A 17,245-nucleotide genomic window follows, 5' to 3' on the forward strand; every position below is an offset into this window, starting at 1 on the left:
TCTCAAATTAGAAGAAAATTCTAAATTTTACAAATTTTTAATCATTCATTTCAAGGCGAGTTGTATGCAGAATTTTCCTTAACTCTGCAAATACTTGCCTGCCAATGGATGACCTCTCGACAAAAATAAAATCTGATTCTCCAAATTAGAAGAAAATTCTATACGTTAGAAACTATTTAAATTTATTCCAAAGCGAGTTATATATAGAATTTTCCTTGTCTCTGCAAATACTTGCCTGCCAATAGATGACTTCTCACCGGCAATAAGATCTATGATTCCCCAGAGTAGAGAAACTCTACATCGAGGACACTCGAAGGATGTTGCATAAAATCGACAGTGAATTAAACCAATAATAATATCCACAATGAATTAAATCAATAATAACATCCACAGTGACTGAAAGCAAGGAACAATATCCTTGGTCTCGATGCAGAGTATTTCGGGCAAAGGGGGTTGAGTCGGTTTGGATTGGGATGAACTTACGTAGGTGCGAAGGGATGAAGAGCGGTGGCTGCTGCTGCTGCTGCCAAAGGGTTGGGATTCCTGGCGATGGCGAGTGCAGCTGCACTCGATGGGAAGGCTGTTCTACCAGCTCCTACTCTACCACGTTGAATCGCGACGCCTCTCAAGGCGGCAGCTGTAACACAGGCAAGACTCTCTACTAAAAAAAAAGAAGGAAAACACAAAAATCCCTACCTTCCTCCACTTTCCATTCCTCCTCCATCTACACTCAGGGAACCAGCCAAGCCATTTTCTCCAGGACAGCTCAGAGACTCGTGTAACATTTTCACCTTCTCCTCGTGAAATTTCGATTGGACGTTAAAAAACGCGCGAATCTCGAGTGAGAAAATTAAAATTGGAAAAATCCTCCTGCGTACCTTGTTTAAACCCCAATTGACGAGGTAGAGATGAATGTTTCATCCAAGCATTTTTCAGCTTCTCGTGAAATTTCGATTGGACGTTAAAACGCGTGAATTTTCAATGAGAAAATTAAAAATGGAAAAATCCTCCTGCATACCTTATTACACCCCCACTCGACGAGGAGATAGAGATGAACGCTTCTGCCAAGACAGTCTAAGATAATTTTGGAAAATTCTCAACGTGATCGTGCCTATGTCCAACACATACACATACAGATAAAGGAGAGAGAGATCAAGCTGTACAAGAACTGCTATGGAAAGGGGGGTGTTGAGAGAAACTAGCAAAGTGCAAACACTGAGAATCCTTTAAAACTGACAAAACTTCGCACAGTGTCGTTAGAATTGTTCATTCGGGTCTTCGAATCGTGGATAGCTTTGCATAAAGCAAAGAATCCTCTAGGAAGAAAAATACAATCGATGAAATAACAAGAAAAAATACATGCATATAAAAATATGAGAATTTCACGAAAACTTATATTTTTCATATATATTTGGTTAAATATAAAAATATAATTTCCCACTTATTTTTCATATATATTTTTACACATGAATTTTTTGGTACTACCAAACATTTGCAATTATATTTCTCTCCATGATTATCGAAACGAATGTTGGTTTACCAACGACATTCCAAGAGGAAAATGAAAACATGATTGGAGCTGAGTTAACACGGTTTTGTTAGGCACGTGCACGTGGTTGTGTAGTTAAACAGTGAGAAAGGTACGTTTAAAACGTGTAACATATAGAGTGTTCTATTATTGAGCAAGAATTTGTATTATTTCTAGGTGAGCACGTTTTCTGAAGGAATTATTCCAATTAAATTTGTTTGATTTAAAGTGGGAATTAAAGCTCTGCAATTGGTATGACCTTGAAAAATCATATGAAAGGTACAAGGTCACTCTGAGTTTTTTAAAATAAAAACGTTTATACTTTATCGCAGAATTCTGTAGATTGTATTAAGAGTTTCTAAAATATTTTGTAAATTTGCAGTAAAATCCAGAAATTTGCAAGATACTTCAAGTTTAAATTAAAGTTATGTGTGAGTTAATACACTACCTCAGCCAAGCACACTTAAACATACAATTTACCCTAGAAACATCTACAATACAAACTTGATTGAAACAATAAAATCAAAGTTTTTAAAAATCTCTTAAAACAAGCCACAAGATTATGCAATAAAAAAGCAGATATAATTTAGAAAAAACTGCAATTGACCTTCTTTGACCTTGTGACCTTTCAAGGTCAACCCATTGACAGACCAATTACCTTGAAATTCAATCAAATTCAATTGGAATAAATATTTAACACAAAACGTCTTTCCAATAAATATTACAAGTCCTCGTTTCGAATGGGACACCCTGTACACATATATATAATACACTATGGAATATAGAGAGGGGTAAGTAATGCGTTAAAATTGGAGGCTCGATACAAGAGTGACTTCGACATGAAGGAAGAGATTCGTGCTTGTTCGTTGTGTTAATATATTCTGATTTCTCCGAGGAGTTGAATGGATTGATGTGAAGAGGGGTGAAAAAGTACCTCCGTCTCGTAGCTGCCCTTGGAGCAAGGACGAGGGGTGCAGCTGCGGGGGATGGGGTGACCGCAGCTGCGGCGACTGCTGCAGCTGCAGCTGCAGAAGGGGCCGCCGCACCCAGCCAACTCCATGGCATGGCTGGTAGCCTGTATCCTAAGAGATTCCCAGTCAAATCATCATTAAAATTTTCCTCACTTTCCACCCAGCAAACCATTCTCAAAAAATTATTACATATATCTATACATACTGAGTGGATTATTAACTCTAGCCAAACTTATAAATCAGGATAATTTGAATAATTGCAAGAAGAAACTTTTTATGCTGTGTACATTTCTAAATCTAACCCTCTTTTTGTGAAGAAGTTATCAGAAATTTAATTCGAGGCATTGTATAGCTCTCTTAGGAGTATTCTCGAGAAGAGTGGGTAGTATAGGAAGTAGATTGTTTTGTCGATGAATAGAGTTGAAATAAAAGATTTTTTATTCTCGATAACTTCTTAAATAAAGGCTGGATATAAAAATTGTAGAGAAAGTTTTTTTGTTTTTGCAATTATTTGTACTATTTAAATTTGTAGGGTTGACAATAGTTGATGGTCCACCCCCTGTACATAGGGTGTAGCAGTTAAAATACTGTGGAGCATGGGCGCGATACTCCATTTATCTTCATAACTATAAAAGATAAGAATTTTTTACCCAAGACCTCTCTGAGAACACTAGGAGTGATCGCAAGAGGATCCTGTGTAACAAGAAAAAATTATACCTTTTTTTTAGTTATGAAGACAAATTTATAATGACATTCATTCTCTCTGATGGTTTAAATGGTACACCCTATATATACGAGCAGTGATTACTCCTTGTACAGAAAAAAAGGAGAAAATCCGTCCTGTACGTACAGAGTATGTACACAGTACGTTACAGGAAGCTCCAATGTTTGCTTCTTATAAAAAATAAACAGGTGCATCTCAAAGAAAGTGGATGCAATGTAATTCTGCTTCCTAAGAATATTTATCATGATAAAAGGTAAATTTGGATTTGGAATGTTGGGCTTGTGTCGATTCTCTGGGAGTAGTTTCTTGAAACGTTGAGAATATCTGGAGAGATAAAGAGGCAGTGATGAAAATGGCTGAGAGAGTCTGAAGGAGCAAAGGAGTCGAGAGAAAGGGTGTAGAGGGAGAGAGGGAGAGAGAGAGAGAGGGGTTGCTAACAGGGTTGGAGAGGCAACGATCAATACCAGCATCCACCCCTGGACCCCTTTCAGCCTCTCCTCTCTTCCTGCACTCACTTTCCCTCGCGTCTGCGCCTTACAGCCAATAGAAACTGCATTAACGAGAATATCCTCCAGCCAAATACATCCATCGACTCACAATGACACTTGGAAGGATATTCCACAGCCTCTTTTACTCTTCCAGCTCTAAAACAGTAAAAGAAAAAAATCAATACAAATGAATGAACTTTCTTCCCAGAGAATTACACAGAGCGTTACGTGGTGAGAAATGAAAGGTCTTCGGCTAGGAGTCTCTGTGTGGGTTCGTTGATGAATTATTCATGCAGGATTCTGATCCTTGGATTAGGAAGAGGAGGAGAGTTTTCTGTCCAGGACCACGTCGTTGGTAAAAATCTGTAGCTTCTGTTTGGTGACTCTTGGAGGTGCTGCAGAGGTAAAAAATCATGATAAATATTGTAAGAAGAATTGAAGCAGATCACTTTCTCGATTGGCCAGTTTTTTGTCGATGCATCGAGTTAATGATGAGCAGAGATAAAATGAAGACAGTCTAATCAATAGATGTACAGAAAGGATGGTGTTACACAGTGGTTAATAGAAGAGAGGGAGAAACTTAGAGAGGATGGACAAGACTGTGAAACGAACAAATATTAAAATAAGAAAAAAAAGGCAGAAAATTGACAATAGAAAAAGAAAGGTATGAACATAAACTTAGGATCGTTAAACAGAATCGTTCTCCACAATCTACTTCGTAGCTTGCAACGGGTGCAAAATATGTTAATAATGTACAACTGCCAGGCCACACGTATCTCTATCAACGTGTAGAATTAATTCAGGTAATCCGAGTACACGGGTTACTCAACCAGTTCTTTACCCACGTGCAATTTTTCTGTGAACTGCGCGTGTGTAGAGACACACAAGCACGTAACTCGCACGCTCACACTGGGTTATAACGAACGAAAGAATAGTTACAAGGATTGTTACGAGTGAACAAAGTGTGTTTTCTTATTACGATATTAATAAATAATGGATCTTGCAATTTTTCTCAACGACCAATCGTGTGCCAGTGTGTGCGTGTGGACATACGTGTTTAAGAGATATATAAGTATATATAAATATATATGTATATATATAATATCCACAGGTGAATCTCATATGAAGGCAAGCCAAGGCCACGACATGAGACGTGCAAATTAAAAAAGGTAACAATATTAAAAAAAAAGAAGCAAGTAAAAAATTCTCTCCCAAAACCGCTCCAACCACAACCAAGCACAACCACAGGCAAGGTACGGGCCTTTTTTTCAACGAGACAGTCATTAAACCAAGTGAATGTAGCGCATTACCGTGAATTATTATTAATTATAACGATTTAGAAAACTTTCCTCATACACTCATTCTCTCTCTCTCTCTCTCTCTCTCTCTCTTTCTCTCTCATTCTCTATATCACTCACTCTTTTTTTTGTGTGTAAATATATATTAATAAAATCGATGAAGGAAATTGGAGTCTGGTAAGATGAACGATGGGAGCAATTAGAGATTCGTGTCATTCTTGAATTTACAAGTCCAGTTAAATATGCAAATGCTAATGTGAAATTATAAATCCTATTAAAAAGAAAAGATTAGCTGTGCAGCCAAGTAATATAAAGATATTACACGATTTACAAATATGCCAATTCTTGGGTATTAATTAAATCATTATGATGGAGTTTAGGTGGAGGATATAATAGTTTAACTTTCATATCCTGGCACAGGCACAGGCAGGAAGTGGGAGGATGGACATTCGAGTTAATGATAATTACGATAATTAATAAATCATACGAATTATTACGTACGAGAATACCTCATGCTTTTACCACTGGACAAATAGAGCCCTGAACTAAGAAACTTTAAGCTACCAGGCGAGAATCGCGCAAACGGAAGTATCGTGATGGAGAGGAGATAGGGGGTGGTGGCGGTGGTAAAATATATGAACATTTTCGTACTATCGTTCGAGGATCCTCTTATCGTGGACGAATCGAAAATTCGGATTAATTTTTTAGATAAGAGTCGAACGACGAACAGAAAAGTCATATGGGATTTTAGGATCAGGGATCCAGGAGGATGGGTAAAGCGAAGATCACGCTATAGATCCTTGAAGCGACATATCGTGCTTTGTGCTCTCTCACAAATCTTCGTACACGTTGGCTTCTATTTTCCTTAAAATCCTCTTTTTACATAAGCTTTTTTTGCCTCTCTTCACTCGATTACACTCAATTTTTCAATTCCTCAGGAACCTCCTTCCTTCTTCTTCCTCCTCTTCTTCTTTATATTCTTCTTCATGGATTTTTTTGTGTCCATTTTCTCTCGTCGACTTCTCCGTGCTTCTTCCCTCGCAATTTCACTTTATTCCATTTTTCTCTGCTCCCAAAAATTGTCATCCGACATTTCTCCAAGTGGTACCAATATAACGTTGGATGTTGTGAGAGAGAAAGTTAAAAATGGATAGAGATAGAGAAAGAGATAGATTTATATAGAGAGTAAGAGATATAAAAGAGAGGGATGGAAAGAGTGAGGAAACGTAACATATAAAGCAGTGATTCTCAGCTCGAAGCTTCTTTCTTTTTCTTTCCAGAAAATAAAATAATGAAAAATGTGTCTATATATCTTTTCCAAAGACTCTTAGTTGAGAATCACTGTAATAAAACATTTGTAAACGCTCGCAAATACATGATGCGTGAGAAAGGTAATATACACGTGCATGCATACTGTGGCAAGTCTCTAGAATTCGTATTTGTGTCAATCAAGCCTTGAGAGAGGATAGCAACCTTTTCTAAGAGAACTCTTTGCCAGGAAAATCATTGTAAGGATTTTCTTTTGACCTGGCAAAGGTGGGATTAGAAGAGTTTGCTTGGACGAGCAACAAGCAACGCCTTCCATCGACCAGAATTGTTTGAATTTGGTCCTGGATAACGTTGACTCGCTTTCCCACATAAATCTGGTGACCGGTTACAATTGGATCCGTGGTTTTTACTTCATGTTATATTATTAAGCTATACGGCACTAATCAAGACCAAAAAAGCCTACTGCATGCATTCTCCAAAGTGTCGAACTGTCGCCAAAAAAAGGTCCTCTCCATAAACGAGAGCCTCTCAACTTTCTCGTGAAAGCATCCAATAACCCTGTGTGCTCTGGGTCTGGAAAAAATGAAAAACTGGAGCAATCCACCAAATGGACAGATCATTAATCAAGCTGAATACTGATAATTGCTTCTGTCCTCTTCTTCGTGTTGCTCCCAAACACACAGTTTGAGACTCTTATTTGCAATTTTCTTCATTCTTCCTCAGCTATAGTTTCTCTTTTTCTCTTCTGGGATTCTTTTTGTGATTCTCCTCTTCTTTGAATCCTGTCCATTCTCTTCAGGGTCCAGTCTCCACGAGGGTCGACGAATATTATTAATTAACTTATCGTTAGTCGAGATAAGGCATGATTCGCGCAACTTTAAACTATTCATATAACGCGTGACCACCACGTAGCACTTTTATTTGCCAAGAATAATATTCTGTGATGTATAAAAAATTGACAAACTGATTCGAGTGTGATCACATTAGATATTTCTTATAAACATTGAGTCTTGTGACTGTTTCCTTTGGAATTTCGCAGTTTTCTCCCTTTCTTTTACTCTTTACTCTAGAGACTAGCATAATTATTATCACTGAACGAAGTCTACCCTGTTTCCTCGTTGATTTAACAGTCTCGAGCGACGAATATGAGAATTGTACAAAATAAACTGGTAGAACAAGTGGTAGCAGTACATCGATAGCTTGGAATGTACAAAGTTGTGACTGACAAAAGTGTATATAAAATATAATACAAAAAATCTTCGAGTTTCTTTCTATTCACATTTCTATCATCATGCTGTGGTCCATCACTGACACAATTATCTTAAAATATCAAATCTATTCTTTGGAATTTTGCAGCACGTGGTTAATTTAGTTCTAGTAAAGAAATGATCCACCCACCTTAACTTCCTGTAGACAGTACGTGAAAGCCTAAAGGAGAGGAAAAGTGGTGTGTGTGGTTCAATTCCAGTAGACAGATTTGGAGCAGTGCGCTGCTAAGTTAAAGTCTAAGGGTCAGTGAGAGGCCTCGACATGAGTCAATTTTAGAAACCTGAACGATTCGTGTCGAGCTTTGACGTCAAGTCGATATTAGCCTAGCTTAATTACAGCTCTCTTTCCACTAACGAGTTTTTCAGTGTTTTGAGTGAGAGGCTGTGAGAGTATATAGAACATTCGTGTACGTATACACAGTGTGCAGAGTGAGAGAAGACACGTTCACCTGCACATTCTTACTCGTGTATACATACACGATTCATCCAGTGTCTACTCATTGGATGATAAAATACGTGTGAAACATTATTTGGCTGTCTTTAGCTTGGTCATGGGTGTATAGCGGCAGTTGGGAAAGTTTTTCATCTTTCGTTAAGGAAAATCAGTTTTTCCTCGAGTTTTCTCTGTCGCTACTTCTAGTCAGTCGTTGCTGCCTTTGCCACTTGGGATGCCTTCAGCAGAAACCATGCCAGTTTTCATGAATCTCCAAGTAAAGGTTCAGCAATGCCGATTCAGGCACGTCATGGAAACACCTACCCTCTGGCCACTGCACGCAAACTGTAACAGAGAAATTGTGCTGTTTCATTATTTTGTTCGGCTGGTAGAAAATTGAGATTTTATTTAAATTATGATCCATTTTTTATGGATCTTTCTGCACTTTTTTTATTCGCTTTTAAATTAATTAAGAGAGACTCTGTTGGAGGCAGGATTATTGAGAGATTTATTTGCATGTGAAATTTAAAGAGAAAATAGTACTGACTAATTTTTTACACAATTAAAACATTTGTCTTTAACATTATGCCAAATAACAATGCATATTTCTTAAATACTTTTATTCGCTCCTAACCAAATCTGCCGAGTTTCCAATGGATTTAAAATTACTGAGAGATTCGCGTGCGAATAATAAAGCAAAAAAACACTAATATTTAATCACGACGTTAATTTTAATCCAAACTAAGACATTAATAATAAACACCAGTGTTATATAGTCAACCACGTATCCTTAAAAAATTGTTTGATGCAATTTCAACAAAATCTATGTAAACGCTATTGGACTGAGGATTACTGGGGAAGATTTACGTGCGCATAATGAGACACGATTCAACGATGGCCACGCTTTTTTGACGGACAAACGTCGACTTTAGGATTGATCTAGGTATCGCGTGACGTTTCGCTGCATCTGTTGAGGCGACTTTCACGAATGGGCGGAGGGGGCAGATAAATTATTCAAGAAGACCCCTTTATTTAGAGAATCCTTCTCCGTTTCATTTCTAATTACTTCAAATCGATATAGACAAAATATAGACGAAAGTATGTGGGTGTGGGTGGGTGTGTGTGGCTCGAAGGCAGAGATCACACAGGCAATATAATAATAATTCTGCGGATTAAGAATGATTTGGCACGATAAGATTCTAAGTCATTAATAGTATATTAATAACCAATGCCCTTGATCAGTATAATTGAATCGAGATCAGGCTAGTCCGGGATTAGAATAAATTGGCAACGAGGCTCAATTAGCTTTCCGATCGAAATATCGTTTGCTTCGTGCCACAGAGCGAAATCGATGCTTTTCTGGCAAAAATTTTCCTTGCGTAAAATTGCAAAAATACAAGAATATTAATGAATTGATTTTTTAACCGAGATACATTTTCAAGCAAGAATTAATTACTTTGGCAAATTTTGTATAAATTTATTGCAATAAAGTTTTGATGTTTGTAATAATAATTCATTAATTTCTAATTTTAACACAATATGTCTCACTGGATTTAAACTCTATTTTCTAACGAATTAAAATATTTGGCATAATTTTAATAACAAGTGTATCTTTCCTTAAATTGTTCAAAATAAAACTAATTAATATTTGCTCTTTTTAGCACAATATCTCCCTGAATTAAAGCTCCATTTTTCTCTCAACGAACCAGTGAATTGGTCATAATTTTATTAACAAAGATTAGTCTGAATTTCACTCATTTCCCAATGAACTAATGATCCTTCCTTACCGTTCGGCACCGTCGGTGGTTTTTTCGTCTGCACCCTAGCTGTAGCATTGTTCACCTGTGAAGTTTCAAAGTTTTTGCGTTAGTCAGTGTTGTAACTTTTTCCATCTCGCCTGTGAGTTACCCCGTGGAATATTGCTAAACTTTGCAGACCCACGCGTTGGCCTCCTTTCCGTGAAACAGAGAGAGATAGAGAGAGAGAGAGAGAGAGAGAGAGAAATAGATTATATATCACACGTAGGATATAAGGAGGCAAGGAAGAATCGAGTCTCTCGCCATTCAGCGATCCATTGTATCATTTTTACGAGGGATAGAAAGTTTTTTATTTATAAACATATATACTATATAGCATATACATAAAAATACCCAACGTAGGATACTAGAAAAGGAGGCAACAAAAAATTGAGTCTGTCGCAATCCAACCCTTCGTATCATTTTTACGAGGGGGATGGAAAGTTATTTATCTACATGCATATATACATAGTATATATATGTATATAAAGCCAACGCGTGGTTCTCGTGAAAAAAAAGAAGATGTTGGAAGACGTAGTTTTTGCAATGAAGAGAGCATCGAGATCGATCGATCGTTCGAGTGCGATTCACCAGGAATCGAGTAGCTATATATCTGTGCTATATATGTATATATATATATATATATGTAGACGATGATGAGGGCTCATTGAAAATTATTGGAGGTGGGCAGTTTTATCTTGGAAATTTCAGCAAGATTGGGCCACTGCTATTTATCGAGGTCACGCTCGTACACACACACACACACACACACACACACACACATGCAGGTACACATGTGTGTACGTATGTATGTACATATATAGGACTATTTAACGAAGCTCTACCTGCTCTGCTCTCTGACAATCGATGCAGCCCCTTCTGTTTCAACCCTTCGACCCCCCACCCCCTTACTTTCACCCATCTTGCAGCCTAGGATCAATCCTGCTGATAAGCATTCGCGAAAGAATACCCTGAGTAAACGATGAGCCTCGCAAATTAATTAGTGGTGCAATTAATTTTGAATTCAATCGAATAAAAACCGGTGATGTGTGTGTTGAGATTTTTAAAATAGGAATTGCTCGAAAGTTCGGCTTTAAAGGGTGTTTAAGGGAGAATTGAATTTTCTGTACAATTGAACGAGTCGATGAAAATAATTTAATTTTAATCATTTTAGGAGAATTTGACTGATAAGTATTCGCTAAAAAATACTCGAAGTAAACGATGAACGTTACAAATTAATTAGTCGCGCAATTAATTTTGCATTCACTCGAATAACTAATCGGTGCTTGTGTATGTTAAGATTTTTAAAGTAGGAATTGCTGGAAAATTCAGCTTTAAAGGGCTTTTCAGGATCGAACGAGTTTGGGTACAGTTGGAAAAACCAATTAAAATTATAGGATTGATATTCTTTATAAGATTTAACTAATGAGTTTACGCGAAAAAACGGTCCAAGTGGGTTAATTGGAAATTAAATATTCCCCTACGATAGGAACTATTGCCATGTATCAGAAACGTGGCATATTAGTTCCATAGACGTTCCGGAACGTTTCAGGAACATTTCAAACTCTTTATAGTTATATAATTTATTCAGAAATTTAACAAAAACAAACGAGTACAAATACTTAATAAATTTCACGTGGTTCTTGCGAATCGAACTGAAGGACGCGTTGAGAAAAAAATTCTTTAATTGAGAAATAACTGTTTACTTAAATAACAGCAAATACAAATTTAATTAAATTCCATTAAAATTTTACTTGATTCGAATAAAATTTCTATTTAATTAAGTCAGCATTTACAAAAGCTTAGTAAATATTTATTTATACTATACAAATTAAAGATTTATTTTATTCAAACAATTCTTCCTTTCTTTGCATTTAATCAATTTAAAATGGCTTAGCCGAACCAAAAAAGGAAGATAAACGAATGATGTTTTTTCAGCTGGGAGAAAACAACGAGGGAAACTTTAGGATTAAGCTGTACTCGATCGAACGATGTATCTCGATGCTCGTGCCCTTTGACCTACCAGCCCTCGCAGCACGTACAGTGTCAGAAACCTTCCGAAATCATTTCGTACTCAATTTAACACTTTGGAACATTTCAGACACGTTTTAGACAGGTTTCAGACACATTCGTGCTACATGGGAGGATAACGAATCACCTAATAAACCTAACTCGGCTCGATTTTCTTCCAGCACGAGGAACACTTTAATTAACCAAAATTAATTCCAGGGAAGAGCCTTGAATCTTGCCAAAATTTATTACCATTTTTAAATCAAAATAATCTCTTAATTGAAAGACAGAAAAATCGTCCGACAAAATTTGAATGTCAAGTAGAATCTCTGCACCAGGTGAATAGATAAAAGAATCTCGGTAAAATATTATCCACGAAATACAGAAACTTGTCAAAAAATATCCTAAAGTGGAACAAGGCTCTTCGTTAGAATTATTAACAAGAAAAAAAAGCAAAAAACAAAAGGCTTGTTTCTGCAACAAGTGGGAATCGTAGTAGCAATATTTTCGAGTCGATTTGCAATAGCAAATTTTCCACAGCGTATGTACAAATCTTACAATAAAAAATCATCAGCGGGACAAAGAATGGCACACGTTACAGAAAATTGTTATTTCGCGCGAGAGAGCGGCCAGTGGAAAATAATTTCTGTCCAGGCTGTGCTTTTGCGTTTATATTTTGTTTGCCACGATCGTTCCTTACCTTTTTGGACACTGCGCGAGGAAAACTCATCGATGGTCCTCAGTGTCATCGTTCTCTCAAGCGTTGCCAAAGATTTTCTCGAGATTCAGTGTATTCTCTCTCTTTCTGATTCTTTTAATGTCTCTCTCGCGCGCGCCAAAATTTTCACACCCAACCTTTTCATTTTCCACCGTCTTCAAGCTTACTCCTATCACTGCGTTATCGCGCCTTATTTATCTAAGCAACAACAGACGTTTGATTCCTTCTCAATATCACTCTTGTCAGCAGTAGCAGCATCAGCAACAATGATAATCATTTTTAAAAACTCCGAAAGTCTCTCTATCAAGAAATCTATGCAATCGACATTTTTCGAGATCTTCTACAGTCTGCAAATTGAACAGAGAACATTTTTCAGTTTCGAGAAAGATAATTGTAATATTTGGATCGTTCGGACGAGTTTTAAATTTTAGCAATCGAGTTTCCAAGAGAGACGACGTTGTACGTTTTACAGTGCATTTTTCTATTTCATACATTTTCTCTTCTCTCTCTCTCTCTCTATAATTTCTAGTTAATTATCGTGAATACACATACTACAGCATCACATCGCTAATTACATTAATCTATACAAACTTGCAGTAAAGTTTTTCAAGAAAGACGACGTGCTTTGTGCTTAATTTTTCTATCGAACACTGTTTTCAAAAGTTTTTTTTCTTTCTCTCTTCTCTTTGAAATTTCAAGTTAAATATCGTCTGCACATAATATGGTGTAACATCATTGATTACATTAATTTATACGAGCTTGTAGTAAAATTTAGCAAGAGAGACAACGTACTTTGTATTTAATGTTTCTATCAAATAATACTATGATGTACGTTGCAGTAAATTTCTATTATACATTATTTCCATAATTATTTTCTTTTCTTTTCTTTTCTCTTCTCTCTCTCTCTCTCTCTCTCTCTCTTTGAAATTTCAAGTTAAACATCGTCTGTACATAATATAGTACAACATCATTGATTACATTGATTTATACGAGCTTGTAGTAAAATTTAGCAAGAGAGACAACGTACATTGTATTTAATATTTCTATTGAACACTGTTCTCGAAATCTTTTTTCTTCTCGCCCTCTCTCTCTCTCTCTCTCTCTCTCTCTCTTTTAATAATTGCAAGATAAGTGTCGTGTATACTTAATATGAGTATTATATGATTAATTACACTAGTCTAGTTCAACTTAAAGTAAAATTAGGGAGAGGATGCACGTTACGACTTGCAAAATTAAATTACACAAGTTAATGCATAATTATGACCGGTTTCGTAGCGTTAGTAATAGCGTTCTACGTGGTCAAGTGAAACGTGCATCCAGTCTAAACTATTCGATCCACTCGTCTCTCGATTGATTTGCTTTCGATAAATTAAAAAGCATAAGAGGAAGAAAAGAATGTACAAAAAACTGAGTTTATACAAAAATTTGGAAAAAAAAAAGCTTTCGTTTGGTTCTTTGAAGAAATTTAACAACGAGAGTCGAGCAAAACGAATCCTGCAAGAGAAGACACATGTATGATAAGATTTACATACATATGAGCATAAACATATACCATTTTTACTATGTTCTTTGTGGTAACAAAAATAACAACAATAAAAATAACAGTTTCAATTAATATAAACAGAATTCGGTGGATAATACAACAATAAACGATATAGGTATATGCATACGCATGTAGATCTTTGGATGTATGTATGTATGTATGCATGTATGTATATATAAGTATAAGAAAGTCATGCACACCTCAATCTTTCTGCCCTCAACCACGGTGCCGTGTAGCCTCTCACGTGCCCGGTCCGCGTCAGCACTATTTGCGAATGTTACAAAACCGAATCCCTGCATGCAAGGACAGACAAAACAACATGCATTAAACTCAACTTACAGACTGCTAGCGCTCCGCAAGAAGCCGTCTGGTCCACGACACGATATTTCCATTTTTAATGATATTTTTATCATCCTTTGCTTTATTTATTTATTTTCTTTCGATCGAAGCTTCGATACAATTTTTAAACAATTTTGAAGTCTATTTTAGCATGGAAATATCGTACCTAGAGGCCAGGGTTTGCGAACGCCTCATACTGCTTACGGAGACGCACCAAACAACGTGCAACAAATAAGTAAATATAAAATCATGATAAGAAATCATGGTCATGGTCACATTAATCGTCTCATATCATTATTATATCGCATTGTACCGCTTAAATTTCACACTTTTCTTTTCATTTTGTTATCATTTTCAATCATCGAGCCTTTCAGTCTGTTCGTTTAGTCTAGTACAGTCATGGGGTCCCTCTTTGAGCTCCTTCGTATCAACCCTTACAATCGTCAACTGTTTACGTTGTCCACTTGCAAAGATTGTAGTACTACTGGCTTCGAGACAAAGATTCCTGTCCTTCGGGTGGTCTTCTGGGATTAGTGGAGTTAGAGCTTTGTAATAGGAAGTTGGTTGCCATACGATAACAGCAGAGATTTTCTCTCTTTCCAACGTGTACTGCGCAGCATTGATACATGTGAAAATTAGTCCAACACGCTCACACTGATATGGGAAATACTCCAGTTTTTCTTCTTCGATTATTTTTGCTTGAATCATATGAGAAGGCATTTTACAACGAAATCAAGAGTTGTCAAGAATGTGTTTTGAGGAACGCAGTGAAAAGTCTGCTGGATTTTACAGATTCTTAGAGATTAACTTCTGGATGAGGTACGAATTCTTCCAATCGATTCAAACTGGGTATTTGAAATGGAAAAATTTGATAGATGAACTATATGCGTAATAATGCTCCCTGCCTTGGACAGGTTGAGATCGGTCCAAGAGACTCCATGGAGAAAATGAAGAATCTCTGCATTGTTGAGTAGCCAATTGCTAGAGGCTTCTCGTAACCAAAAACTGTCAAACCAATTCCAATTTCTAAAAACAGACCAGACGATATGCTCGTAGATCTTAGGATAACTAAAAAAAAAAAAAAAAAAAGAAAAGAAATCAGTAATTGAAAATATTTGTATAAACAACAAAAAGAGGAATTTTCGAGTTCTGGGAAATCCAGAAAGATTTTCTTACTCATTTATCCAGTACTGAGAGAGATATTATTCGTTGGTCCCAAGTAGTCATAGAAAGAGAAACAATTCGCCTAAAATTGACGCGGCTCGCATGTCCATTATTTCTACTTTACATGTGATTTACATTCCATTAAAGCGATTGTTACACGCCCCTCATATAAATACGTGGCTTTTCCCATGCAAGCTTGGTGAAATTAAAGTACAATAGTGAAATAAATACTGAAACATCCGAGACACGTGCACGAACTCTCTATAGTCTTACTCGTGGAAGCCTAAGTCATTGTAGACAGACCAATGAAAGAAAAATTCAACAGAAAAAGAAAAAAAGAAAAAAAGAAGAAAAATGGAAAATGGTCCAAAGATCAGATTAATAGATCGTTCATTGATTTAACTGAACTTGGACCAATTTCTTTGTACTGGCACATATAGTATATAGCTTGAGTAATTTGTTAATCGATCATTCCTTGCCCACGAAGTGGAATTAGTCAGATGCAAACCTAAATATTATTTTTACACATTCGACCACGTATATTATGGTTACTGTTATAGGCACTGCTAATATATATATATAATATCTGCAGCTACTTCGACTTCAAAAGATACACGAAGAAAGTCTCTACGAAGAAATAGAAAAAATTCTTGCAAACAATAGTGAACAAATGAAGAGGAATTTTCACGTCTGGATGAACAATAAAGAAAAATACAATTAACAGTAAATAAGAGGAAGTATAAAAGGAAAATAAGTGCTTAAATAGATCCTTTGAATAAAAGCAATCTGCCAGAATGAATTTGACGAAGAGCTTTTACATAGATCAATTTTGTTCCTCCACATAGACTCAAGAGGAGGGAGCAGAAGAGTGATGGAAGAAAAAGTTTAGGGAATGAAGAATAAATGAAAAAGAGTGAGAAGCCACTGTACAATATATTCCTTTAATTTTCAATAATAGTTCTTATAGAAGGAATAAAGGTGTGGATAGATATAGACAAAAAAAGTGGGGATAGAAATAATAAATTTGAGAGTGAAATGAAAAAGATAGAAAATAAACAGGAACCAAAATCCAATCTCGAGTATATTCGGGTGGATTTGATGATATCTGGTTTGCCTAGCGACATGCAGAAACGTATCTGATACAGAATACTCATTGAGTGTCTCAATTATAAGCAAGCCTGCTGATGAGCAAATACCTTTTATATTCTCTTGTTTCAAGGAAAGATTTCTCGATGCATTCTATTATTCGTTCGTTCTCTCGCTTATTATTTGACCAACTTCAGTTGCCAGCTGGAAAATTGATAATGCAACTACAGAATAATCACTCGAAAATGGGGTGGAACTTAAAGAATTAAAATGAGCATTGAAAAAGAATTTCATGAAAAATACATGGCGACGCCTATGTTCTTATATACATATACATATATAAATAGATACATACATATATATAGAACTACACCTTTTAATTCTGGGGCTAATGTGTTTTATCTGTCTGTATCTTTCATATTGATCCTTGCTTTGTAGAAATGCAAGTATAGCAAAGGTGTAAAAGTTTGTGTGAGTGGTACAGAGTAACAATAATTACCCAATTAATTAACAGTGAGGTGCGAGACATGGCAAGACAAGAATGAAAAAAAGGTGTCTAATATATTATAGACTGGAGGCTTTCGAGGCAATCTGCATCTTGACTAGATAA

The 17,245-nt window shown here is 36.3% G+C and overlaps 1 protein-coding gene across 8 annotated transcripts in view; it reads right to left on the reverse strand.

The window, feature by feature from the left end:
• The window catches only part of Rbfox1 (RNA-binding Fox protein 1), a 54,756-nt gene that overhangs the window by 8,808 nt on the left and 28,703 nt on the right, over positions 1–17,245 (reverse strand). For 4 of the 8 annotated variants that reach the window (XM_066743384.1, XM_066743385.1, XM_066743382.1 and 1 more), the window contains 4 exons: positions 14,247–14,339; positions 9,767–9,821; positions 8,304–8,324; positions 484–637 (listed from right to left, as the gene is read on the reverse strand). In XM_066743384.1, the coding sequence (XP_066599481.1) occupies positions 484–637; positions 8,304–8,324; positions 9,767–9,821; positions 14,247–14,339 (323 nt within the window). Of the gene's footprint in view, positions 1–483; positions 638–2,462; positions 2,611–8,303; positions 8,325–9,766; positions 9,822–14,246; positions 14,340–17,245 lie in introns of all 8 variants that reach the window. The other 4 variants (XM_066743386.1, XM_066743383.1, XM_066743381.1 and 1 more) reach the window with 2 other exon arrangements.

The sequence above is a fragment of the Prorops nasuta genome, unplaced genomic scaffold (genome assembly GCF_024137725.1).
Source record: "Prorops nasuta isolate Cenicafe-Biocafe unplaced genomic scaffold, Cenicafe_Pnas_1.2 PNAS00033, whole genome shotgun sequence".
In the NCBI taxonomy this organism is placed as follows: Eukaryota; Metazoa; Arthropoda; class Insecta; order Hymenoptera; family Bethylidae; genus Prorops; species Prorops nasuta.